Source organism: Triticum urartu, chromosome 2A (genome assembly GCF_056163025.1).
Source record: "Triticum urartu cultivar PI428250 chromosome 2A, HENAU_Tu73, whole genome shotgun sequence".
Taxonomy (NCBI): Eukaryota; Viridiplantae; Streptophyta; class Magnoliopsida; order Poales; family Poaceae; genus Triticum; species Triticum urartu.
Genome location: NC_141874.1, coordinates 53,950,152 through 53,977,383, shown reverse-complemented (window position 1 = coordinate 53,977,383; position 27,232 = coordinate 53,950,152). Strand labels below are relative to the sequence as shown.

At 48.6% G+C, this 27,232-nt stretch overlaps 4 protein-coding genes across 4 annotated transcripts; 3 read left to right on the top strand and 1 right to left on the bottom strand.

Moving 5' to 3' along the window:
• The first annotated feature begins 5,744 nt into the window (after positions 1-5,744).
• Positions 5,745-7,403, top strand: LOC147983668 (uncharacterized). The gene is made up of 2 exons (XM_087540822.1): positions 5,745-5,875; positions 6,557-7,403. The coding sequence occupies exons 1-2, from the start codon at positions 5,745-5,747 to the stop codon at positions 7,401-7,403; spliced, it is 978 nt and encodes a 325-aa protein (XP_087396948.1).
• Positions 7,404-15,180: 7,777 nt separating this feature from the next.
• On the top strand, positions 15,181-16,341 carry LOC147983667 (putative F-box protein At2g02030; the record flags this gene model as incomplete). Its single annotated transcript, XM_087540821.1, has 1 exon — positions 15,181-16,341. A coding segment is annotated over one exon (1,161 nt), but the record flags the coding sequence as incomplete, so codon positions are not given.
• Positions 16,342-17,996: 1,655 nt separating this feature from the next.
• Positions 17,997-19,214, top strand: LOC147983666 (F-box protein At1g11270-like). Its single transcript, XM_087539575.1, has one exon. The coding sequence runs from the start codon at positions 17,997-17,999 to the stop codon at positions 19,212-19,214; it is 1,218 nt and encodes a 405-aa protein (XP_087395701.1).
• A 3,625-nt stretch (positions 19,215-22,839) lies between these two features.
• Positions 22,840-27,027, bottom strand: LOC147983665 (uncharacterized). Its single transcript, XM_087539574.1, has 2 exons — positions 26,478-27,027; positions 22,840-22,880 (listed from the first exon to the last, which is right to left on the bottom strand). The coding sequence occupies exons 1-2, from the start codon at positions 27,025-27,027 to the stop codon at positions 22,840-22,842; spliced, it is 591 nt and encodes a 196-aa protein (XP_087395700.1).
• Positions 27,028-27,232: the final 205 nt, after the last annotated feature.

The following is a 27,232-nucleotide window of genomic DNA, read 5'->3' as shown; positions in this document are numbered from 1 at the left end:
GTAAAAGAGAGGAATTTAGGTGAAAAGGTTGTCGTGCAAAAAGATAGTTTTTAAAGAAACCATGTATAATTCAAGATGAGAAAAAATTGCCACTTGTCTGCGCGCGTTGAGCCCCTTGTATTGACAAATAGGGGTGTGACCACTTATTCGGTATAAATAGCGGTGCCGGACTTGATTAGTTGTGTCTGAGGTCTTGACGACCTATTGGATGCTTTCGCTGGTCCGGGCGCCTTTAGTGTGCGGCTGCCAGGGCAGCCGCACTCTCTTCGGCACGCAGAGATCGCTTGATATTTCCGTTCACTGAAATGATGCCACGTGGACCAGGCATCTTGAGTGTGAGGGAGGCGTAGTGTGGTATTGCATTAAAGCGAGCGAAAGCTTCGCGTCCGAGCAGTGCTTGATAGCCACTTTGGAACGGAGCGATGTGAAAGGTTAAATGCTCGCGATGGAAGTTATCAGGGGAGCCGAATATAACTTGTAGTAGGAGGGAGCCCGTACAACGAGCCCCGGGGCCTGGCGTTACTCCTTTAAAGGTAGTATTGCTATGGCGAATTTTTGTTGGGTCTAACCCCATCCCGCGGATTGTATCCAGATATATTAGGTTTAGATTGCTGCCACCGTCCATCAAGACTCGTGTGAAGTGATATCTGCCAATTACTGGATCTAATACCAGGGCAACCCCTCCTGCGCATCGGATACTTGCTGAGTAATCGCGGTGGTCGAAAGTGATCGGTTGAGACGACCAGTGGCAGGACTTCGCGGTGACAGGCACTTGGGTATATTTTCCTGGGAGTGCCGCGTTGTTTTTTCCCTTGATCACGTGTAACACGTTTACTGTTTTGACTTCTGGTGGAAATTTCTTTTGTTCCCCAGTGTCTTGCTTGGGAGGCTCGTCCTCGTCTGCACTTGGTGTATCCTCCCCCTTGTGTACGGCGTTGAGCTTGCCGGACTGCTTGAAGACCCAACATTCTCTGTGGGTATGATTAGCAGGTTTACCAGGGGTACTATGTGTTGGGGAACGTAGTAATTTCAAAAAAATTCCTACGCACACGCAAGATCATGGTGATGCATAGCAACGAGAGGGGGAGAGTGTGATCTACGTACCCTTGCAGATCGACAACGGAAGCGTTAACTTGGTTGATGTAGTCGTACGTCTCCACGGCCCGACCGATCAAGCACCGAAACTACGGCACCTCCGAGTTCTAGCACACGTTCAGCTCGATGACGATCCCCGGACTCCGATCCAGCAAAGTGTCGGGGAAGAGTTCCGTCACCACGACGGCGTGGTGACGATCTTGATGTACTACTGTCGCAGGGCTTCGCCTAAGCACCGCTACAATATGACCGAGGTGAAATATGATGGAGGGGGGCACCGCACACGGCTAAGGAACGATCACGAAGATCAACTTGTGTCTATGGGGTGCCCCTTGCCTCCGTATATAAAGGATGGAGGAGGAGGAGGCCGGCCAAGGCAATTGGTGCGGCCAGGATGTGGAGTCCTACTAGGACTCCAAGTCCTAGTAGGAGTCCACCAAGAGGGGAGGAAGGGAGAAGAAAGTGGAGGAGAAGGAGAGGTGGCCGGCCCCCTTTTCGCTAGTCCAATTTGGACCGGAGGGGAGGGGAGGCGCAGCAGCCCCTTGGCCCTTTCTCCTCTTCCCACTAAAGCCCATCAAGGCCCATTGCTTCTCCCGTAACTACCCGGTACTCTGAAAAATACCCGAATCACTCGGAACCTTTACGATGTCCGAATATAGTCGTCCAATGTATCGATCTTTACGTCTCGACCATTTCGAGACTCCTCGTCATGTCCCCGATCTCATCCGGGACTCCGAACTCTTTCGGTACATCAAAACTCATAAACTCATAATATAACTGTCATCGAAACCTTAAGCGTGCGGACCCTACGGGTTCGAGAACAATGTAGACATGACCGAGACAGTCTCCGGTCAATAACCAATAGCGGGACCTGGATGCCCATATTGGCTCCTACATATTCTACGAAGATCTTTATCGGTCAGACCGCATAACAACATACGTTGTTCCCTTTGTCATCGGTATGTTACTTGCCCGAGATTCGATCTTCGGTATCCAATACCTAGTTCAATCTCGTTACCGGCAAGTCTCTTTACTCGTTCTGTAATACATCATCCCGCAACTAACTCATTAGTTGCAATGCTTGCAAGGCTTAAGTGATGTGCATTACCGAGAGGGCCCAGAGATACCTCTCCGACAATCGGAGTGACAAATCCTAATCTCGAAATACGCCAACCCAACATGTACCTTTGGAGACACCTGTAGAGCTCCTTTATAATCACTCAGTTACGTTGTGACGTTTGGTAGCACACAAAGTGTTCCTCCGGCAAACGGGAGTTGCATAATCTCATAGTCATAGGAACATGTATAAGTCATGAAGAAAGCAATAGCAATATACTAAACGATCGGGTGCTAAGCTAATGGAATGGGTCATGTCAATCAGATCATTCACCTAATGATGTGATCCCATTAATCAAATAACAACTCTTTGTCCATGGTTAGGAAACATAACCATCTTTGATTAACGAGCTAGTCAAGTAGAGGCATACTAGTGACACTCTGTTTGTCTATGTATTCACACATGTATTATGTTTCCGGTTAATACAATTCTAGCATGAATAATAAACATTTATCATGGTATAAGGAAATAAATAATAACTTTATTATTGCCTCTAGGGCATATTTCCTTCACTATGGATCTGACATACTTGGTCCAAAATTTTGTTGAGGCTGGACAGTTCATCCCTGGTGCCTTTAGAGGGCGGCTTTTGCTGACCTGGCCGAGAGCTTTTGAATCCGGCGTTTACTGCCGTGCCCTTCGTGTTGTCTTCTTTATTCCGGCGTTTGTTACTGCTGTTGCGCCGTGATTTCCCGTTTCCATCTCTAACTTCGGATGTACTGGGGTCGCTGGTGCTGCATCTGGCTAACCAGCTGTCCTCACCCGCGCAAAAGCGGGTCATGAGGCTTGTTAATGCGGCCATCGTTCTCGGCTTATTTTGGCCGAGGTATCTGGCGAGCCATTCGTCACGAACGCTATGCTTAAAAGCTGCCAAGGCTTCGGCGTCCGGACAGTCAACAATCTGGTTCTTTTTAGTAAGAAACTATTCCAAAGCTTTCGGGCTGACTCTCCGGGCTGTTGAGTTATATGACTCAAATCGTCCGCATCCGGAGGTCGGACATAAGTCCCTTAAAAATTTGCCCAAAAGGCGTCTTCAAGCTCTTCCCAACTTCCAATGGAGCTTTCGGGGAGGCTTTTAAGCCAGTGATGAGCTGGCCCTTTGAGCTTGAGGGGTAAGTACTTGATGGCGTGGAGATCATCACCTCGAGCCATATGGATATGAAGGATGTAGTCCTCAATCCAGACCCCAGGGTCTGTTGTTCCGTCGTATGTCTCTATGTTTACGGGTTTGAATCCTTCTGAAAATTCATGGTCCAGCACCTCATCGGTGAAACATAGGGGGTGTGCGGCACCCCTGTAGCTGGGTGTACCGCGTTGTTCGGATGTTTGTTGTGTTGCATTGTATGCTGGGGCGCGCTTGCATGGTCCATAGATGGATCTTGTTGCGTCGTCATTTGGGTGCGAGCCCTCGCATGGGTCGCATGTTGTATTGTGAGTGGCGTTGTACGCCGCTCTGTGTTGGCAGAAGGGTCGTCTATCCGGCCAGGTGGCTGCTTTGATATTTGGTTGTGGGGGGTTTTGAGGCCTCCTCATCGAATTCAGGTAGCAGCTTCCGCTTTGGGTAGCTCTTGGAGGGGCGATTGTCGCCGTACCTCGCTGCTGTGTTGAGTATTTTACTCCATCTGATTTGGAGTGTGTCTTACGCAGTCTTGAGCCTTTGCTTCTGCTTTTTAAGACTCCTCGCGGTGGCAACAAGCCTTTTACGGGCATTTTGCTGCTCCGGGTGCCTGTCCGGTGTTATGTCGTCCGGACCATTATTTTTGATAGAATTTGTTTGTTCGGTTTGATTATCCGGATTGCCGTTGTCCGGTAGCGGTTCGCCCTGCTCCAGCGCTGGGTCTGTGTGATCGTTATTTCTCTCGAGGCGGGATTTGGGGTGGCGCTTGCGTCGCCGCTTTGACTGCTTCTCGAGGGAACAAGCCTTCGGTGCGTCCTTCCGCTCCTCGTCGTCATCTTTTGGTGCGTCCACCATGTATACGTCATATGATGAGGTTGCTTTCCAGGACCCAATAGGCGCTGGTTCTTCATCATCTCCTTCATCGGTGTCCATACCGTCGATGTCTTCGGAGTCGAAGTCGAGCATGTCGGTTAAATCATCGACAGTGGCTACAAAGTGGGTGGTGGGTGGGCTTTGAATTTCTTCATCGTCTGTATCCCAACCTTGCCGACCGTAGTCTGCCCAGGGCTCTCCTGATAAAGAGAGAGACTTAGTGTCTTCAGAATATCGCTGAAAGGCGAGTGCTGAAAGATGTCCGCGGCAGTAAACTCCATGATCGGCACCCAATCGGATTCGATCGGCAGGGGCGCGGAGGGTTCGGAGTCCGGAGAGGAGTCCGGCTCCTTGGAGTTACGATTCTCGCGGAGTGCGGGGCTGGTGTCCGGCTCGATCGCCGTTGGGATCGCAGCCCCGAGGCGGCGTCCAACCATCCATTCTCGATCAGCGCAGTTGGCTCCGAATTAAGGGTCGAAGCCGATGCGGATGCGGCCTCCAGGGCACTGTTCGGCGGCAGAGCTAGATCATGCTCGTCGTGACAGTGCGGCGCGCTCGGCAGTGGCTCGAATCCGTCGAAGATCAAGTCCCCGCGGATGTCAGCCGTGTAGTTTAAACTTCCAAATCTGACCTGACGGCCAGGGGCATAGTTTTCGATCTGCTCCAGATGGCCAAGTGAATTGGCCCGCAGTGCGAAGCCGCCGAAGACGAAGATCTGTCCGGGGAGGAAAGTCTCACCCTGGGATTGCATCGCTGTTGATGATCGTAGGAGCCATCAAGCCTAACGGCGATGACACAGAGGAACTCTCAATGAAAGCACCAATGTTGGTGTCAAAACCGGCGGATCTCGGGTAGGGGGTCCCGAACTGTGCGTCTAGGCCGGATGGTAACAGGAGGCAAGGGACACGAAGTTTTACCCAGGTTCGGGCCCTCTTGATGGAGGTAAAACCCTACGTCCTGCTTGATTAATATTGATGATATGGGTAGTATAAGAGTAGATCTACCACGAGATCGGAGAGGCTAAACCCTAGAAGCTAGCCTATGGTATGATTGTTGTTCTCTATCTTGTCCTACGGACTAAAACCCTCCAGTTTATATAGACACCGGAGATGGTTAAGGTTACACAAAGTCGGTTACAATGGTAGGAGATCTACATATCCGTATCGCCAAGCTTGCCTTCCACGCCAAGGAAAGCCCCTTCCGGACACGGGACAAAGTCTTCAATCTTGTATCTTCATAGTCCAGGTATCCGGCTGAAGGTATAGTCCGGCCATCCGGACACCCCCTAATCCAGGACTCCCTCAACGACCGAGAAGCCTACTCTAGACGGTGCGCCTCATTGCCGACTGCCCCTCCCTTCGCCTGGTCGCGGCTATTTAAGCATGTGCCTGACGCCATCCACGCCATAGCTCCTTTCCGCTCACATCCTTTCCTACTGTATCCGCTCACCACCGTCACTGATGCCGAAGTCTTGGTTCTCCATGCCAGTAGGTGGTGGCTTTGGATCTCATTCTATATCGTGGTGTCGTCGTCATCGCTCTCATGGGCCATCATCCTTCACGGTACCAGGTTCCTCCTGGAAGGAGGAGATCATCCTCTCCTCCAGCAACGAGGAGGACAAGGAGCTACAGTGGCGGCCCCAGCCCCGCCATCGCTGCACCGACAGACGAGGAGTACTAGGGGCACCTGGAGCGCCTCCTCGAGCGGTCGCTCAGGGACTCTCCTTGTGGTCCACACCGCCCTCATCGCTAGTCCACCGTGTCAAGACGGAGCCGGCGTCGCTGCCTCTCCGGCGTGTCGAGACGGAGCCTTCGTCCCAACGGCGCAACCGCGACGTCCGATTTGGGGGAGGATCCGCGTGAAGGAGGAGCTTTCAACGCTGCCGCACAACCGGTACGCCGGTATTGACTAGTTTCTATTTGTTCTTGCAAAAGTAAGGTTTGTGTAACTTATGCGTCTAACTGGACATTATTTTTTTCATTGTCGAAATATCTACAGTATTTTAATTTTCATAAAATACTTTATTTGCAACGAATTTTGTTCATGTGCCAAAAGCCTTTATCACAGTCTATCATCTTTTTTGAGGGTACACAGTCTATCATCTATCTCACTTTGATCAAGCCTTTTAATTAGCAATGGGAAGTTGCAGAAGAAAAGCTATGGGCTACAAATGGCCGGCTACTGAACGAGCAGTTTTTTTTTTGGTAGCGTTCACGTTGTGCAGGAAAAATATGACTGGGAACGCAATTTGTTTACTTGCACGTAGGGTGTCCCTAGTAGAGATAAGTCGGTTAAACAACGCACATACGATCCCGTGTCTCTGATCTGAACCACGTTGCCCTTCGAACTTCAAGTCTGTACGCGTGGATAAAATACGGAAGGAAGGGCGATCCTCGGAAGCATCTATCCATCCATGGACGACGAGACGATGGCACCGGAGCTGCGGTACGTGCCGCACGAGCTGGTCACGCAGATCCTACTTTGTCTCCCCGTCCAGTCGTTGATGCGGTTCACCTGTGTCTGCAACACATACAACACGGGACAAGTGGTTGCCGCTTCACCTTCAGGGTAGAGGTGTTTACCATCGGGAGAGATCAGCATTGGCATCAGATGGCAGCGCCACCACCATACCCTATCGAAGCGTGTCGAACAGCAACCTTCTACAAAGGCTCCTTGCTCTGGACAATCGATGAGTCGGTCATGCGTGTGGGGGGTGATGTAGGCGTTCGAGGCTTCCTGCGCTTCAACTTGAAGGATGAATCTTTCAGCGTCATACCAGCGCCTCCTGGGTGCCCTGACCTAGGATACTCGACGTTCAACTTAGCTGAGATGTGCGGGGAGCTATACCTTGCTCATGAAGGGCCCAAAGAGGAGGGATCCTTCCATTCCAGGTCGGCTTGGATATGGGCATGCAATGATGTGGATGGCTCTAATCTGCCACGATGGGTTCGACGCCATGTCATCGATGTCCCACACTGTATACATCTGATAGCTACGTCTAAAGAAGGTATATTGTTTCAAGAAGGACCTTACATTCTCATGTGCTCTAAAAGCCAAAGCATAGAAGGTGTTAGGCATGTGGCTACCATGCATGACTTGACATATCACCATCCAGACTCAAACACATATGTTAATTACCCAAAAGAAATTGTCTATAGCTATGATTTAATCCCTTACGTTCCAAGTATGTTGCCAGTCTAGTTACTTGGTAGAAAACAATATGCAATTGCATTTGCATGACAAAGAAATATAAGTGATGATAAGAAACAATTTTCCAAGTGCCGATGGCGCATCACTTTTTGTTGTACTCTTGTTTTTTTTCCTAATTTTGTCTAGTTTCATAATTTGCCACTTTCATCTATGTTGAAAATGTTTAAAATGTTGTTTGATTAAATTTTGTCCTATGCCTTGCTAAAATGCTTTAATTCATAACTAAATAACCGTAACTCCGAATTTAATAAACTTTATATGTAAATGGGGTGGAAAAATGTCTAATTTAACATGGTGGCATCACTTTGCATGTTTAACAACCCTAAAATTGTGTTTAGGGCAGAACAGTACCAAATCCATTAATATGCACATGAGGATTTTTCCGGACTTGTTGCTTGTTGTTCCGGCCTCATTTAAACTTGCCTAGTTACGTAGTTTTCATTTGCTTCACCCTCTTGCCATGCTAACAACATTTAATCTTGTTGGGTACATAAACGAGAGAGAACTAAATAAGTCATGTGGTGTTTTCTTCAATATGCAACTCCGTTGCATAATGAGCTCCACTTAATTTGTAGAATTGTTTGTGCACTTTGCCATGCCATGCTTCATTAAACCGGACATGCATCATACTCGATTGTGCATCATGCCATGTTGATGTGTTGGTTGTTTACTATGTTGTCTGCCTCTTTCCGGTGTTGCTTCTTCGTCTCGGTAATCCGGTAACGTCGTGTTGTGAGGATTCGTTCGACTATGTCCATTTGTCTTCTTCATGGACTCGTTCTTCTTCCTTGCGGGATTTCAGGCAAGATGACCATACCCTTGAAATCACTTCTATCTTTGCTTGCTAGTTGCTCGCTCTTTTGCTATGCCTATGCTGCGATACCTACCACTTACTTATCATGCCTCCCATATTGTTGAACCAAGCCTCTAACCCACCTTGTCCTAGCAAACCGTTGTTTGGCTATGTTACCGCTTTGCTCAGCCCCTCTTATAGCGTTGTTAGTTGCAGGTGAAGATGAAGTTTGTTCCTTGTTGGAACATGTTTACTTGTTGCGATATCACAATATCTCTTATTTAATTAATGCATCTATAAACTTGGTAAAGGGTGGAAGGCTCGGCCTTATGCCTGGTGTTTTGTTCCACTCTTGCCGCCCTAGTTTCCGTCATATCGGTGTTATGTTTCCGGATTTTGCGTTCCTTACGCGGTTGGGTAATAATGGGAACCCCTTGACAGTTCGCCTTGAGTAAAACTCCTCCAGCAATGCCCAACATTGGTTTTACCTTTCGCCATCTAGCCTTTTCTTTTCCCTTGGGAGTCGCGCTCCTGAGGGTCATCATTATTTTAAACCCTCCCGGGCCAGTGCTCCTCTGAGTGTTGGTCCAAACTAGAGTCCTGTGCAGCGTCCCCTCGGGGAAACTCGAGGTTTGGTTTTAGTTGTATGGAGAGCTCATCTGAGTGTGCCCTGAGAACGAGATATGTGCAGCTCCTATCGGGATTTGTCGGCACATTCGGGCGGTGTTGCTGGTTTAGTTTTACCATTGTCGAAATGTCTTCTAGAACCGGGATGCCGAGTCTGATCGGAATGTCTCGGGAGAAGGTTTATCCTTCGTTGACCGTGAGAGCTTGTCAAGGGCTAAGTTGGGACTCCCCTGCAGGGATTTGAACTTTCGAAAGCCGTGCCCGTGGTTATGGGCTGATGGGAATTTGTTAATGTCCGGTTGTAGAAAACCTGAAGTTGACCTTAATTAAAATACATCAACCGCGTGTGTAACCGTGATGGTCTCTTCTCGGCGGAGTCCGGGAAGTGAACACGGTGTTGGAGTAATGCTTGACGTAGGTTGTTCTAGGATCACTTCTTGATCATAGTTGTTCGACCGTGCTTTTGCTTTCTCTTCTCGCTCTTTTTTGCGAATATGTTAGCCACCATATATGCTAGTCGCTTGCTGCAGCTCCACCATCATACCTTTACCCTACCTATAAGCTTAAATAGTCTTGATCGCGAGGGTTTGAGATTGCTGAGTCCCCGTGACTCACAGATACTTCCAAAACCAGCTTGCAGGTGCCGATGGGTCAGTGCAGATGACGCAACCAAGCTCAGGAGGAGCCCGATGAAGATCTTGTCCTTTATGTTGTTTCGTTCTAGTTGATCAGTAGTGAAGCCCAGTTGGGGTCGATCGGGAACCTTGTCGCTTTTGGGGTTCTTCTTTTATTTTGGTTTCGTAGTCGGACCTTGATTGTATTTGGATGTTGTAATGCTTTATTCATGTAATTGTGTGAAGTGGCGATTGTAAGCCAACTATGTATCTCTTTCTCTTATGTATTACATGGGTTGTGTGAAGATTACTTCACTTGCGACATTGCTTTCAATGCGGTTATGCCTCTAAGTCGTGCTTCGACACATGGAAAATATAGCCGCATCGAGGGCGTTACAGGCGCTGCACAGCATCGACATCTCTCTCCCTTGAGCTAATAATGAGATACATGCACATGTATCTCTGAGAAAGCAAGCCATGCAAGATGGAGAAGTGTATATATGTATGCCGATGGTAATCTGACCTATATCTGCTCCTGCAAGTGTCATGGTCTTTGTCCTGGATGAGGGAATACGTAGCAGGAAGCATTGGCAAAGATGAAACATCTATATGTAAATTAGTTTAATTATGGCAGATGCTCACGTCGCCGGAGTCAGGAATTCAACTGCTATTTCTTTTCTCAGCTCTTCTCTTGAAAGCGAGTTCAAAGAAAATAGATAAGTGTACCCAGGCCCTGAGTGTACTACATCATACTCGTGGCTATCCTCGCCCCGATGATATGGGAGCGAGTAAAAAAAAATCATTAAAAATACTATTTGGCCATAAGAGACGCAGATGGCCGATCGAGTTGTAGGCTGATCGTTTCTTTACGTCAACCCTGCAACTGCTCCTGCACGTCTCATATTCCTTGGGCTCGATGATGGGAGTCGGGCATCTATCTGCCTTATTTTTCCTGCATGGTTCTCTCCGTGAGAGGAAGTAAAAGAAAAAGGATAGGTGTATGTGACCCCAACTTCATATTGGTTCATACTTTGGTGTTTTTTGCCTCGGTGCTACGAGAGAAAGTAAAAAAAATCGCTCAGAAGAAATGCCGATGGCAGGATGAATTGCTGAGTTTATTGTATCGCAAACATCAACTCCGTGCCATGAGAAATCTGGGTGAGCCGATGCAGAGTTTTTCCCAACCCTAGCATACAAAGGACGGTTCGATACTAGCTTTGTTGAGGCTGCGGCGCGCGTCATCAGAGGCGCAACGCGCCACTGTGCAGCCCTTCATATGCATGAAATAATGGAATAAGCCTACCGGTAAGCATGCCGCTCGCGTGCAACTGATTTGAAGATCCCCGGCTGTTTTTTTTAACAGATTTTGCAAAGTCCAGGTAACCTATGGCACCCGGATTTTCCTTCTCTCAAGGCTGCATGGTTTTTGTTCCTTTATGCACCCCTTTGTTGAACTGAATTTTCACCGACCCGAGTCCGGTTCGCTTCGCGCTCGAACTCGACTCGGTGGGGGGCATTTGTTTGACGCCATTTTGGCGAATTTTTGTTATGAAATATAAAAAAATGGTGTCAATATGTATGTGCAAGCATGAATATGACCAAGAATAATATGTTGATATTCATGAGAGAGGGCCATTAAGACAACGGAGCAGTGATTATTTATGTCCACACATACTTGATCTAATAAACCTGATTACCTAGCACCACCTAGTTAGTACGTAGGCATGCAAGAGTTATGCATGGGCACATCTCACGTACAAGTTATGATTATGATGGAAATCCTATGCGTGCATGTGGCTAGCTCGTTGAACGTGATGAGTTAGTTGGCTTGACTATCCACGAAAGCTGATCAGGCCAGGTCTCTACGTGTCAGCCGTGACCGTGTGTAGGTCTAGCTGCTGCAATGCACGCACAGGGGATAAGCTTCAGAGGAGATAACGCATCCTTATCTTGTCATCTCTCCACGAGATCAGGAGCGCCGGTTCAACAACTCTGGAGCGAGACTTATCCTTTCTGGCCACACACCTGCCTATATAAGAAGCAGCCACCACGAGACGAGGGGGACTCCAAAGGGGACGCGCTGACGGCAGGGGCAGAGAGGCCCCGCTGTGCCCTCGGTGATGAGAGAAGGAAGGCGATGGCGGCAGACGACGGGCCGACGTCGGTATGGCACAGGTGCCTGGACCAGAAGCAAGGCCACACCAGGGAAGACCATGCGCTCGGATGAAGCGCCGGCGTCCACTGCACCGTAGACGTGCTGCGACGACGACGATGACGATGAACGCCCGCCGGCAAGCCCGGCGGAGCCTTCTTCCATGCACGCTGCCGCACACTCCATCAACCCAAGCAAGCACATGCACGCGACACCAAGACTCAAGAGTAACCGTGCACGTTGATTCATCTCTCTATTCTCCTTTTATCTTCTTCATCCTGCAGATCGAAGATTCAAAGATCGGCAGCCAAGCAAGCAGTCGGCCAAGAAAGGGGCAGTACCCAGGAGAGCATGCGCCCATGATGGCAGCTGACGGCGCCCTCACACACACACGCAGGCCACGTGTAGATGAAGCAGCGGCGACAGCTACGACCCACACGAGAAAGGCGCTCACACCGGGGGCCGGAGTCAACGCTGGTCGTGTCGGCAAGGCCGGGAAGTTGCGCCGCCGGCGGTGGCGCACACTTGGCCGCTTCATATGGACTTGTCCAAGCTAGCTTCACTAAAATCATCATATGTAGACATCTCATGCGGTATATACATATATCTCGTTCTCTCCGTCCATAATCTTTTAGGTAATCGACACGGAGAAAGGCAGCGAGAAGGGACCTCAAGGCCATCGGGAGATTACCCCGGGAGGAACCGAGCCAAGAGGAGACGCGCCTGTGGTGGCTGCGTCGAGGACGGGACGACGCGTCGGCGGCAGCGCGCACGGCGATCCCACATATGCATGGAGGCCAACACACGCCCCGTTGGAGATGCTCCCACAGTGGAGGCGGCGAGGAGATCGTGAGGATGTGCCCATGGCACAGGCATGCTCGCCAAGCAGCCCGTACAACCTGGTCGTCCGCGGCTGCAGATACACGAAGGAGCCCACACAACAAGCCCTAGCACTCAAGGCGGCCGCAGGCGCCACCCATGGTGCCTTCTTTGATCGGCCTTTATCCATCTACACCACCACAAGGCTGGTGGCGTGTAGCACGACACCAACTCCATCTCAGAGGTGACATTGAAGGGACGACCGACGTGTGGCCTGACTCCATCACCATCGCCACCACAACGTTGGAGCCACCAGCCTCAAGCCTGGCGCTATCTTCACCATGCCGGCGTGCGACCCGGCTCCATCACCATCGCCACGACAACATCGGAGCTGCCGGCCTCAAGCCCGGCGCGCTATCTCCACCATGCCAGCGTGCGTCCCGGCTCCATCACCATCGCCACAACAACGTCGGAGCTGCCGGCCTCAAGCCCGGCGCTATCTCCACCATGCTGGCGTGCGTCCCGGCTCCATCTCCATCTCCACGACAATGTCGGAGCTGCCGACCTGCAGCCCGGAGTCACCTCCACCGCACCGGCGTGTGGCCCAGCGCCATCTACACCACCACAACAACGACGGAGCTGCCGACCAGCAGCCCGGAGTCATCTCCACCGCGCCGGCGCGTGGCCCGGCGCTATCTACGACACCGCGACAACGACGAAGCTGCCGGCTTACAGCCCGGCGCCATCTCCACCATCCCGGCGTGCGGCCCGGAGCCATCTATACCACCACAATGACATCGAAGATGCCGGCTTACAGCCCGACGCCATCTTCACCACGCCGGCGTGCGGCCCGGAGCGATCTACACCACCATGACAGCGGCGAGGCTGCCGGAGAGTATCACGGCGCCAACTCCACCTCGGTAGCGACATCAGGGAGGCCAGCGACATCCGGCCCGACACCATCTACACCACCACGACGGCGACGAGGTTGCCGGCGAGTATCACGGCGCCAACTCCACCTCAGCGGCGACATCGGAGAGGCCGGCGGCATCCGGCCCAACACCATCTACACCACCACAACGGCGGCAAGGCCGCCGGTGAGTAGCATGGCGCCAACTCCACCTCGGCGGCGACATCGGAGAGGCCGGCGGTATCCGGCTCGGTGCCATCTCCATCCTACCGGCGTTTGGTCCAACACCATCTACGACACCACCACGACATCGAAGCTGCCGACCTATAGCCTGGCGCGGTCTTCCCCATTCCAAGTTAAGGGCAGTGATACATCGCGCCCAAGAACTGGGCGGTGATATTCACGTAGACATGAAGAAGAAGCTTGGATGCCATCTCCATGTGGTCGATGAGACACTCGCGGCAGCGACGTAGTACGCGCCACATGAAGATTGCGAAGACAACGACGAACGTCAGCAGTGGTGTACAAGCCGGAGTGAGGAGGTCGTCGTCCAAGGCTGTACCATCATCTACCTTAGAGAGGGAAGATTAAAATCACGTCCTCTATCTTCTTTAAAGGGCATGCGTACATGCATCATTTTATCTTTCTCTTTTCCTATCTTTCTCATTTCAGTGCATCCGAATCACGATCGAGATGGATGGATAATCAGCGCTCACCTGTGTGCAAACGAAGAAGACGGAGGAGGAGCTGCTCACCGTCTTCACATCTTCATCAACCTCGCCAATGTTGTCAACACCAATCCCGGGCTCGACGAGGAAGGCTTCTACATCAACCTGACTTCGCCATCTTCATCAACTTCTTTCCCGGCGAGGGCACCGACTGCCTCGACACGCCACCCGGCTACGTCAACAGGGCGTCGCCAACTTCAGCAGCTCTACATCTGACGAGGATGTCGTCTACATCAACACCACCGGTCATTCATATGTCGTGGCCATTTTCTTTGACTTTGCGTCTAAGCGACGCCGCCGTCTACACCGACATATTGTCATTCTTTTATACCAAGTGGAGGCCGCCCCTGTAGCTGCGACGGTCTAAGGTCTATATCGACTAGCTCGCGTTGTCGTCATCTTCAAGCAACGCCGCCACGCGGCGACACTCGAGTGTACTCCAACTTCTACATCAACACACTCCCCAAACCCCGTCCATGCTCCGACGAGGCGAAGCCACTTCACCGACATGTCTTCTTCCGATGAAGCTACCCATATCTTGCCGGGCACCGACGAGGCGAAGGCAAGACATACCATGTCTGACACCGACGAGGCGGACACCACCAGGCCGGGCACCGACGAGGCGAAGGCCGCCCATCTGTCTGAGCTGACGAAGCCAGACATCTTCATCACCGGACATCGACAAGTTGAAGGGATGTGGCTAAGCATCGCCGGAGCGACGGACGTACCGCTCCACTCTTCTATTCCACCGCATCATCACCATCATCTACACCGAGCACTTGGAGAAGACGAGACTTGAAGACGACGTCCATTGCAGCAGCTTAATCGGAGGTGGTTCGCGGCTCCGGCTCGCGGACGTAATTAATCGGGAGCCTTCCGAGACCCCGTGAACCAGAACCTCACAATCGCCGAAGTCATATTGGCCGAGCTAGCAGGCCATTGAGCGCTTATGTAAAGGGATCATGTAATTTGTTTCTCCGATGAGAGATTAATAAAATACAAGTTTCCCTAATTTTATTTGTGTACTTAGTACACTGGCACGCTCGCAATATTTATTTCCCCTGTCGCGTAGAGAGATAATAAAACGATATCCATGGTTGTTTTTATTATTTTTCATGTCAAACACTCCCCGTCGAGTCGCTGCTGCGGCTCACCTGCGTCTGCAAGGCCTGGCACAGCACCATCACCGGCGACCGGTCGTTCCAGCGCGAGCACGCCCGCCTCCAAGACCCGTGCGTGCTCACCGCGCCGCGGATCAAAATCAACGACGCGGCCGGCCATCCTCGTGCCAGCCCGGTCAAGGTCACCACGCCCGGCTTGTACCGCTGGGAGCAGGGCCAGGGCGCCGCGACCCTCGTTCAGTCCATGGACGCCTTCTTCCCGGCCCAAGAAGCCGGCCGCAGGCACGATCTGGCGCACTGCGACGGCCTTGTGCTGGTGGTGTCCGCGGACGACGCCGTGCGGGTGCTCAACCCGGCCACACGCCGCGCCACGCCCCTGCCCCGGGGCTACGTCACGCCGGCCGCCCTCCATAGGTGCTTCCACGGGGCGGTAGGTCTCGGGCATGACCCACGCTCCAACGCGTACAAGGTTGCGCGTATCTACTACCGTTCCGTGCACATGCCCGGGACAGGTGGCTGCCTCTACACCCTCGGGATGGAGGTGTTCGCCATCGGGAGAGATAAGCATTGGCGTCCGACGACGGCGCCACCGCCATGCCCTGTCATGGCGTGCCGGACAACAACCTTCTTCAAAGGCTCCTTGCTCTGGGCAATCGACGAGTCCGTCTTGCTCGCGGGGGGTGACGTAGCCGTTCGAGGCTTCCTCCGCTTCAGCTTGGAGGATGAGACTTTCAGCGTCATACCAGCGCCTCCTGGGTGTCCTGACCTACGAAACTCGGCGTCCAACTTGGTTGAGATGCACGGGGAGCTGTGTCTTGCTCATGAAGGGCCCAAAGAGGAGAGACCTTTTAGGTCGACTTGGGTATGGGTGTGCAATGATCTGGATGGGTCCAATCTGCCACGATGGGTTCTGCGCCATGTCATGAACAACGTCCCATGCCATATACAGCTGATAAACATGTCTAATGACCGTATATTTTTTCAAGGAGGATCTTACAATCTCATGTGCTATGATAGCCAAAGCATAGAAGGTGTTAGGCATGTGGCTATCATGCATGACTTGACATATCATCATCCAGACTCAAACACACATGTTAAGTACCCAAGAGAAAGTGTATATTGCTACGACTTAATCCCTTACGTTCCAAGCCTGGTGCCAATCTAGTTACTCGGTAGAAAACAATGTGCAATTGCTTTTGTGTTCCAAGCCTGGTGCCAATCTAGTTACTCGGCGTAACAAAGAAATATAAGATACGACGAGGAAAAAAATTCCAAGTGCTAATGGTGAATCACTTTTGTGTTGTATTCTTTTCTTCTTCTTTTTTTCATTTGTTTGCATAGAAGGTGTTCTACTAGTATTTCTTGTTTTTGGTCACTTGTCATTACTGTCCAATTGTTTTCCTTGATGCTCTAGTCGGCCGGGTTGCAACCCTATGTCAGCTGCCAAGACTTAAAGAAGAAGCGGCGGTTGGCCGGCAAGCCAAGTGCCCATAGCGCTTCGACGCACCTATGTTATCTTCTTTTTCTTCAAAAATCTCTGAACTCCACTACAATGGTGTCATTCGACTAGCCTTCTCATAGGTCCAAGGCGTCAGTATCATAGCGGAACTGGAGTTGCGGTTTGCTTGAGAGCGTGGAGGTTCCAAGTGTGTTGGTCTGGTGGCCCTCGCAAGTTCATGAAGTTTTAAAGACATGGCTTGTGCATTTTTTGATGTCTATCAATACTATCATATTATTTGACATTCATCACAAAATAGCTTAAACTTACATTGAACATGCCGGAAAAATATAAGTTAAACTTACATTGAACATGCCGGAAAAATATAACTTAATCTTACATTGAACATGCTGGAAAAATATAAAGATCTTTGGATGGAGAGTTGCTACATGTACGATGGCCACTAAAAAGAACAAATGCAAACGTGCATTAGTGCATGATAGTGTCTGTGAAATTTGTGGTACCGGGATGAGGATGAGTACCATGCCGTTTCCGTCATCTCATACACAAGTGGCAGAGCCCTAAGATACGCCATGAAGGAAGAATGGGATCTGGCATTGGAAAGGGAATTTCGGAACACAGGGAGTGATTGGCTGCAAGTACTGCTGGACAAATGCAATGATAATATGAAAGTTAAGCTCCTGCCGCTGTTGTGGAGGGCCTGGGTTTTGAGAGACAACTGCATGCACAGGGACGGGAAATCAATATATGTTGGCACTGAGCTCTGAAAGTGATAGAGGCAAAAGGTTTTGGTCCTTAACTGAAGAAAAACCGAGAAACCAACCTCTGTTGGTGACAAGGTCGAAATAGCCTCCCCGGCCAGGGGACGAGCGGTCAGAACACCGGCTTCCTTCCTGGTTACAACTTACACGGACCACCGGCATCCAAAGCTCTGCCAGCGTCTCTGCCGACTCAAATTGTAAATCACAAATTCCCGATGGTCATCGATTCACTTGCTTGATTTCTTTCCGTGGGAGATAGTCAGTTATGTTGGAATAAACCACTGCCTCCAGTCCGGCCCGGGCTTGGAACCATCACCGAATAGTGTTTGTATTAGGCTAGCAGCTAGCTTCTATGCTATATATACGTACGTACAGTACGTGCACCTCCCCTTGTAAACTCAGTTCGCTCCTGTTGACATCCAATCGGTGCAAGGAAAGTATACTCGCGGCGGCGTCGTATGGTCAGGACTCAGGACTACCCCCAACAAGTTTAACGACCCCGCCTTCGATCCGACTATATTTTCACTCCAAATCCGAGTCTCTACGTGCCGTGTATAAAACAAGGAAGGAAGAGCCCGCGTTGCAAGAAATTATCCGACCATGGACGACGAGACGGCGGCGGCAGCGACGCGTTACGTGCCGCACGACCTCGTCATGCAGATCCTGCTCCGTCTCCCCGTCGAGTCGCTGATGCGGTTCACCTGCGTCTCCAAGGCCTGGCACGACACCATCACCGGCGACCAGTCGTTCCAGCGCCAGCACCTCTGCCTCCAACAGACGTGCGTGCTAATCGCGCCGTGGATAAGAATCAACTACGGCGGCCATCCTTATGAAAGAAAGCTTAAGGTCACCACACCGGGCTTATACCGGTGGGAGATGAGCCAGGACGCTGCGACTGTCGTTCTAGCCATGGACTCCTTCCCTGTGGTGGAAGCCGGCAGAAGGCACAATTTGGCGCACTGTGACGGTCTTGTGCTCGTGTCCATGGACGACAACGTGTGGGTCCTCAATCCAGCTACACGCCACGTCCTGCCCCTGCCTCAGAGCTGCGTAACCCCGCGTGGGCTCCGTAGGTGCTTTGACGGGGCGCTAGGTCTCGGGCATGACCCTCATTCCAACACATACAAGGTTGCCCGTTTCTATTACCCCTCTGTGGACAGGCTCAAGAGAGGTGGTTACCACTACACCCTTGGGATGGAGGTGTTCACCATCGGGAGAGATCGGCATTGGCGTGAGACGGCAGCGCCACCTCCGTACCCTATCATGGCAGGTCGAACAGCGACCTTCTTCAAAGGATCATTGCTCTGGACAATCGATGAGTCGCTGTTGCTCCCGGGGGATGTTGTACCTGCCCGAGGTTTCCTTCGCTTCAGCTTGAATGATGAGTCTTTCAGCGTCATACCAGCGCCTCCTGGGTGCCCTGATCTCCGATACGCGACGTCCAACTTGGCTGAGTTTCACGGGGAGCTATGTGTTGCTCATGAAGGGCCCAAACATGGATCTTTCAGGTCAGCTTGTATATGGGTTTGCAATGATGTGGATGGTTCTAATCCACCACGATGGGTGCAACGTCATGTCATGAACGTCCCACGTTGTATACATCTGGTAGCTACGTCTAATGACGATATATTGTTCCAAGGAGGATCTTACAATCTCATGTGCTCTGATAGCCAAAGTACATTGGGTGTTAGGCATGTGGCTATCATGCATGACTTAGCATATCACCATCCTAACACAAACACGCTTGTTAAGTACACATCAGAAATTGTCTATGACTATGATATAATCCCCTACGTTCCAAGCTTGATGCCAATCTAGTTGGACGCTAGAAAATAAGGCAATATATAGGCGATGATGAGAACCAATTTTTCAAGTGCTAATGGTGGCATCAGTTTTATAATCATTGTAACCAGTGTGTACTTCTTTTTCATTAGTTTTCATAGACGATGTTATGGTATTTGTTGTTTCGACCGCTTGTTATGGTATTTACTGTTTTCCTCCGCGCTCTACTTGTATGGAAGAGTTAACTGCACAAAACATCAATCTTGAGAACATCGTGGCACAAAGCGACAACTTTAAGAAAACTAGCAAAGTGCACAACCTCTGCCAGTGATTCCGGTCAAAGGGTTGCGAAGCGGGAGCGTCATAGTCAAACTAGTCGATCACGCAAAGAAACAAAAAGTAAATTACACAGAGAAGTAGGGGTAGGGGTAGAGCTCTCTTTATTAATCATTGATCAACTGTACATACAAAGTGAGGGTAGATTAAGATAGCAAAAAGCACCATCAAATGTCATTAATTAAGGGAGGGTAGCATGTCATAGCTGGGATGTGAGCAACCCTTTTAGCCTAAATAAAGCATCGTTTAAAATCTCGTTTGTCCTTGATTTTCTAATTTTCTTAGGGTCAAATGCATTTTTGCCCTTAGTCAGAACCACGCTACAGGTTTTTCCCTTACTTTTCGGCTCTGTCCATTTTTGCCCTTAGATTTGTCTCTGAGGTCGTTTGAATGCCATTGACCAATACTTTGAAAATTCATAGAAAATTCATATGAACTCATAGAAATGTAAATAAGATATCAATATGTTCAGAAAAACATGACCTTTATGTGCATGTCATTTGCATTCAGTAAAAAGGTATTGTTTATAATTACCCAAGATTATTACAGTTATCAGGAAAAAAGTATGGTTTAAACTACCCAAGGTTATTAATGTCTTATGACCTCGGATAGCTTAAACAATTTTTTTTCTTGAATGCAAATGACATGCACATAAAGGCAATATTTTTGTGAACATTTTGATATCTTATTTGCATTTCTACGAGTTCATATGATTTTTTTATGATTTTTTAAAGTATTGCTCAAAGGGCATAAGGACGGCCTCATAGATAAATCTAAGGGCAAAACTGAGTAGAGCCGAAAAGTAAGGACAAAACCCATGGGCTGACACGACTAGAGGAAAAGTGTAATTGTCCCATTTTCTTAACAAGTACAAGTTCAGCAAGATTTGCATTTCATGAAGCAAAACAACTAGAAGAGAGCCCCACCACCATGCAAAATAAGCAAATCGGCAAACTACCTAAAACCAAACACAAAATTAAGCAAAGGGCCAAAGTGTGGTTTTTGATAGGTCGAGCTCCACAATACCCTATATCATGACCGTTCAGACTGGACTCTAGTTGCATGGGGATATGTACAGAGATTTAAAGAACCGCAGTTTTGCTCGGGTGGTCAATGCTTTTGTCCACCAGCCTGTTGTCTCCTCCATGTTGTTCTCTCTCTTAAAAATTGTGTGCTCTCTCTCCTTCCTTCTCTTTGCTCTCTCTCTATCCCCCCACTTTATCTCTCCTTGCTTTTCTTTCCTCTCTTTAGACTCCACTTTCTCTTATGGACGAAATAGACACACTCTCTCCCCGCAAAAAAGAAGAAGAAATAGAAATAGACACACTCTCCTCTCTCTTCTTCTCTCTTCCAACAACTCTCATACGGAAGAGATTGTCATTCTCTCTCCACCATTTCTCCTCACGTCTCTCTCTCTCTTTCTCCTTTGTGTTTCCGCTCTCTCCCATAGCTTCAGGCCAGGAAGCATGCATTCTGGATAGAGCATGCGTCCTATTGTGTAGGGTAGCTCGTGACAGAGTTGGTCCCTTATCTCGCCTCCTACTATAAGGGCATGGCCAATGCATAGCCCCAGGGTGATGCCTGACATGCCATGTAGGATCGGATGTCAGGAAAAGTAGGTTCAGATGGAGAAGCGGGATCCTCTGCATAAGGCGAGTGCTTGGAGAGAGAAAGTGTGGTCCGATGTAAAAAACTGAAAAAGTTGGAGTAAAAAGTAGTGATGCATGTGTACTAGAGTCTTTATTTTCTATTCCTTGATGAGGCCACTAGTGATAGCTTACATTAACGAGAAAAAATCAATGTAGGTGCCTCAAACTATTTTTTCTCATGAGGCATCTATATCCATATGCCACCATAGTTCATGCCTTGAGAGAGTGACATGGTAGGTTTGTCCACAAACAAATTATTCTAAGAGATCTCTTATTCTAACTAAGAACAATTTGGCTAAACGTAACTGGACAGGATCTCGAAGATGTAGCTTCTGCGATCATGATGGTGATCTGTTCACATAGCGTTTAACATTACTCCTTCAAATACCATCCACGCGTTATTTGGGACGTGTCTAGATGGAGTTGAGTTAGAAACAGCGAAACTTATCTGTGTAGGAGTATGTGCTTTATTATGAGTTATATGGAACTGCAGGATCGCTTTGGTTTTTAACAAAACAACACATATTCATTTCTTGCAGGTTATTTTTCGGGCCACTACACTGATCCGTATGTGGTCACTACTCACTCCGGCGGATGCCAGGAAGTGTATGGTTACTGAGTCTATCCATTGGGAGACGGTACCGCGAACTTTCTTCAACCGATTTAGATGACGGTCATATAATAGGATAGGCGTTTAGTTTCCTATCTATCTTTATTCCGCCGGTTATGGCTATCCCGTTTTCTTGTTTTTAGCTCTTTGTGAGCCCTTTTGGTTTTTGAGACTTGGAGACTTTATTGAACTGTTTGCTTATTAATAAGATGGCCTCATGCATCATTCTGGTGCAGAGGCCGGGGGATAACCTCCTTTTTGAAAAAAAAGGTGAGAGAGTAAGAGAAAAAGTTTGACTCACTAAAAAGAAATCTGTAATGCTCCTGGTTGCACAGATTACGAAGCAAACTGACAGATGGAATAGAGGATACCATAGAGCTCGACCTACAATAAAACTTTGCGCAAAGGGCGGTAGCATGCTGCTATCAAGCACCGACTCTATTTATATGCCAACGATGCAGTGCTACTGCTCAAACCGGATGTGCAGGAAGCTGAAGCCACTGTTCAACTGCTCAAAGTGTTTGGGAACGCAACCGGCCTATCTTGCAACATGGCCAAGAGTTCCATCTCGCTGATCCGATGCCAGCAAGAGAACATCTCAGCCGTGATTGGAATACTTGCTTGCTATGTCAAGGAATTTCCGGTGACATGCTTGGGCTTGCCTCTATCATTCACCCGTTTGCCCAAATCAGCGGTCCAACCACTCATTTACATATGGCAGGCAGGCTAGTTTTCATCAACTCAACTCTCACTGCAACATCCATCTACCTCATGCTCGTTCTCGACCTGCCGGCTTGGTTCCTCTCATGTACTGACAAAATCAGACGTGGATTCTTTTGGTATGGCCACGAGGAGGCTAAAGGTGGCAAACATTCTCGACTGGTGGCCGGCTGTGAGCAATGCGGGCCCTTGTGGGATGCGTAGGAAATTCAACACCATGGTTTGCCTTGTGCTTCGCTTCATCTGGCTGGAACGCAACAAGCGTGTCTTCGACAAGGATGCAACCATGCCTACCATGGTCCTCCGGCGAATCAACAAAGGATTTCATTTGTGGACGAGAGCTAGACTAGGTGGACTGGCGAGAGGAGTAACCTAGATAGCATATTTCTGTGCTATTGTAACACCATGTAAAAACTCGCTTCTTTCTTAATGTCAAAGAGCACGCAACCCTCTTGCGTGTGCTTGTAAAAAAATGTTGTTAACTAGCCAAAGTATATCTATTCGTGAGATTCTGCAGGAATGTATCTCGCACAGGCGGAGTAGTGTTGAAAAAAGTGCAGAAATTATGACAACGATACATCTCTCTAGCTGTTGAACCCCCAAACAGTCAAGGCAAGTAATAAACCTTTTTTTTTGGAAAATGAGGATAACCCCCACCTCTGCATCAGAGTGATGCATGCAGCCATAAGTAATAAACCATGAAAATTAACATTCAGCAGTGATCCAGTGACCTCATTGCCACCCACTATCAACTTCTCCCAAGAAATCACCATCCTTCTTCTGTTCTTTGTGCATTTTTCTTGCAGTACAAGATCCCCAAAATCACACTAAATCGCCAAAGAAAATGGAATAACCCTATATATCACCAGATCCCGCTAAGAAATGGATCACATGAAAGCAAATAAGGGAGAGGCAACCCCATGTCCTATGTTGGTAATAATATGACTTAATTTGGTAACAAAGGACTGAATCATTCAGGTTATGCCAGAAAAAAAACACTCATTACTTTTACAGAGACACATCAGACCAGAGCAACATCTTAATACATCAAAGATGCAACTTTTAAATATGAAATAACAGTGGGCAGAGCATTAATATGACAAGTAGAACAGCTCACATTACTGCGAATAACAAAGCGTAATGGACTATGCCACATGTAGTACTATGGATAGATATATAATACTCCCTCCGTTCCAAATTACTTGTCTTATTTTTTTCCAAATACGGAGGTACCAGCCTAAGGGAGTTTCTCTTTCCAGATTTCAAAGGATGAAACTGAGTATTCAACCACAGTCAACCAATATAGTTCAACTCTCATCACAGTGCAAAATGGGTAAACCCACATAAGGCTAGATGGTGTTCCTAAGGTACTCACTTGGCGATGGACCTAATGGAAGCAAACAGGTTATGTGCCAAGAGTGCCAATAAACAGTACTATCCAACATAAACCATGCACACCAAGTGAGGAAACATGCAAAAAAAAAAAGATGTATACATCTCTAAGACTCTCATTTACAACTTAAAAAGCAATTAAATAGCAGGGGGGGGGGGGGTATTGTTTATACAAGCACAAAAAGAAAATCTAATAAAAAAACAAGGAAGAAATGCTCAGATAGATAGCTACAAGCAGCCTGATAGATTAAGATAGCAAAAGGCAGCAATCAAACACCACTATTTAAGGGATGGCATGAGCTTGCTGCTATCTGAGCAGCCTTTGTTTAGCCACAAAGCACATACGACATGCAAATAGAGCGTCATTTAAAATACAGTTTCTCCTTGATTTTCGAATTTGCTTAATAACTAAAAGTTCAGCAAGATTAATGACAAAGTTGCAGGCCATACATATATGAACCAAAACACAACCGGAAGAGAGCCCCCAACCACAATGCACTAATGAGCAAGACCACACACTAACACTACATAAAATTAGGCAAAGGGCAGTAGCATTATGTTAAGCAACCAAACTATATCCATTTGTGAGATTATGCATGCAGGAAGCTATCTCATAAGAAGAGCACGGGAGTAGCACTGAAATGATAATTGATAACACATCTCCCCAAACAATCCAGACAAGTAAACCACAAGAATAACATTCAGCAGAGATCCAATGACCACATTGCCACCTGCTATCAACTACTTTGAAGAAATCACCGCCCAACTGCCTTCTCCTCCTGCTCTTTGGGCATTTTGTTTACAATACAAGATCTCAGAAATCACACAAAATCCTAAGACCAAATAACCCCAGAAATCACCAGATCTCTGTGACCAAATAGAAAATGAGATCTCGCTAAGAGATGGATCTCATGGAGCAAATAGCACCTGTCAAAAGTGAGAGGCCAACCCATATCCCATGTTGGTCACAATATATCACGACTTCATTTGATAACAAAGGACTAAATCATTCATGTTATGCCAAAAAAACTCATTACTTATACGGAGAGATCAAACCAGACCGGCATCTTAATACATCAAGGTTGCAATATGAAATAAGAGTACGTAGGGAGAGCAATAAAATGACAAGTAATTAGATACCAGGGGCTGTATTGTTTATACAAGCACAAAAAGGAACCTAATGAAAAAAATAGGGAAGAAATGCTCAGATAGATAGCTACAAGCCTACAAGCAACCTGATAGATTAAGATAGCAAAAGGCACCAATCAAATTCCATTAATATAATCAAGGGATGGAAGCATGTGCTTTGCTGCTATCTGAGCAGCATTTATTTAGCCACATAACGCATAAGACATGCAAATAGAGCATCGTATAAACTCCTGCTTCTCCTTGATTTTCAAAATGTCATTTACAAGTAAAAGTTTAGCAAGATTGATGACAAGATCTGCAGGCCATGCATGAAGCGGAGCAACAACTGTAAGAGAACCCCAACCACCACACACTATGGGTCTATGGAAAAGCTGAACACTACCTTAAACCAAACACAAAATTAGGGAAAGGGCGGTAGCACACTGTTAAGTTACTAGCATATATATCTATTTGTGAGATTATGCATGCAGGAAGCTATCTGGGAACAAGGCACGGGAGTAGCACTAAAATGCCAACTACTTATCTCTGTAGTTGTTGATCCCCCAAATAATCAAGACAAGTAAACCACACAAATAACATTCAGAAGAGTCCAGTGACCTCATAGCCACCCGCTATCAACTAATTTGAAGAAATCACCGCCCACCTGCCTTCTACTCCTGCTCTTTGCGCATTTTGTTCACAATACAGGATCCCGGAAATCGCACAAAATGCCCACAGAAAATAACCCCAGAAATCACCAGATCTCTGCGTACGAATAGAGGATGGTTAAGAGATGGATCTCATGGAAGTAAATAGCTCATCTACAAAGTGAGAGGCCAGCCCATGTCCTATATTGATAAGAATATGTCATGACTTCATTAGGTAACAAAAGGACCGAATCATTCAGCTTACGCCAAACAAACAACAAAACTCATTACTTCTATGGAGAAATCAGACCAGAGCAACATGGTAATACATCAAGGTTGCAGTCTTAAATATGAAATCAGAGTAGGGAGCGCAATAAAATGGCATGTAGAGCAACCATGGAACAACTCACGCTACCGCCGATACCAAAGCATAATGGACCATGGCACATGTTCTATGGATAATAGGTTCACAACACTACCATGACCTGTTACAGCAGCCTTATAAGGAGTTTATATTCTCTTCCAGATTTGGAAGGATGAACTGGAAATGACATAGGTTCTCTTGGAAGCAAAATGCAATGGAACCCAACCACAGGCAATTAACATAGTGCTACTTTTATCACGGTGCAAAACTGGTAAATTCACATAAGTCTAGGTGTTGCTCTGACGACTCTCACTAGGTGGTGGACCTAATGGAAGCGAACAGGCTCCGTGCCAAGCGCGCGCGAGATGTACACTTGATGACGGAGAATCAAGGCAGCTGCTTCGATGTGTCCCATGGTAGCTTTTAGATGGTGAACGAAGGAGGCGTCCTCACCTGGATGGAGGGAAGCATGGGCTCGGATCAAGCAAGCCTGGGCGTTGTTCACATGGTTGAAAGCATCCCTCGTGCGGTCCACAAAGCACTGATCAACGTCGATTTCGAGGTTCAACTCCAAGTATCGAAGAAACTCCAGAAGCTCATCCTCGGCGTAATCTAGCCAGCCGACGCCCCAGAACCCGGCGAAGGCGGCCCCCACCGACGGCGCGAAGAAGTTCAGGGAGCTCAGGTAATACTCATCACCGGCCTGAAGCTTGAACCCTTCGTTGTAGTCCTGCGCCTCCGCCTCCGCCTTGGCAGCAGCAGCGGCGAAGTCGGCGGCCAGCTCGAGCGGGTCTCGGACCTGGTGCTCGATGGAGTGGAGGAAGCAAGAGAGGCACCCCTCGCAGTTGAGGATCACGCCGCGGAGACGGGTGAGCTGGCCGCGGGCTTCAGCCCTCATGATCTCCGCTGCCGACGGCGGCTGCTTCTTCCTCTTGCACGGCTCGATCCGGACATGGTACGGACCGCATCCTCCACTCCGCCTGCACCAGCCATCTCCATCCATCTCGCCTCCTCCTCCGCCGCCGCCGCCGCCCGCCGGTTTCCCCTTCCCCTTTTCCTCTCTAACTCGTTTCGGATCTGAGTGGCGGCGCTGGGAACGGGACGCCTGTGCCGAGGAGAATGGGGAATGAAGCGGCGCGTGCTCAACTTCATGTCGGAAATATGAGCAAATTACTGCGAGATTTAATCCGAATAAACAGAAGATAAAT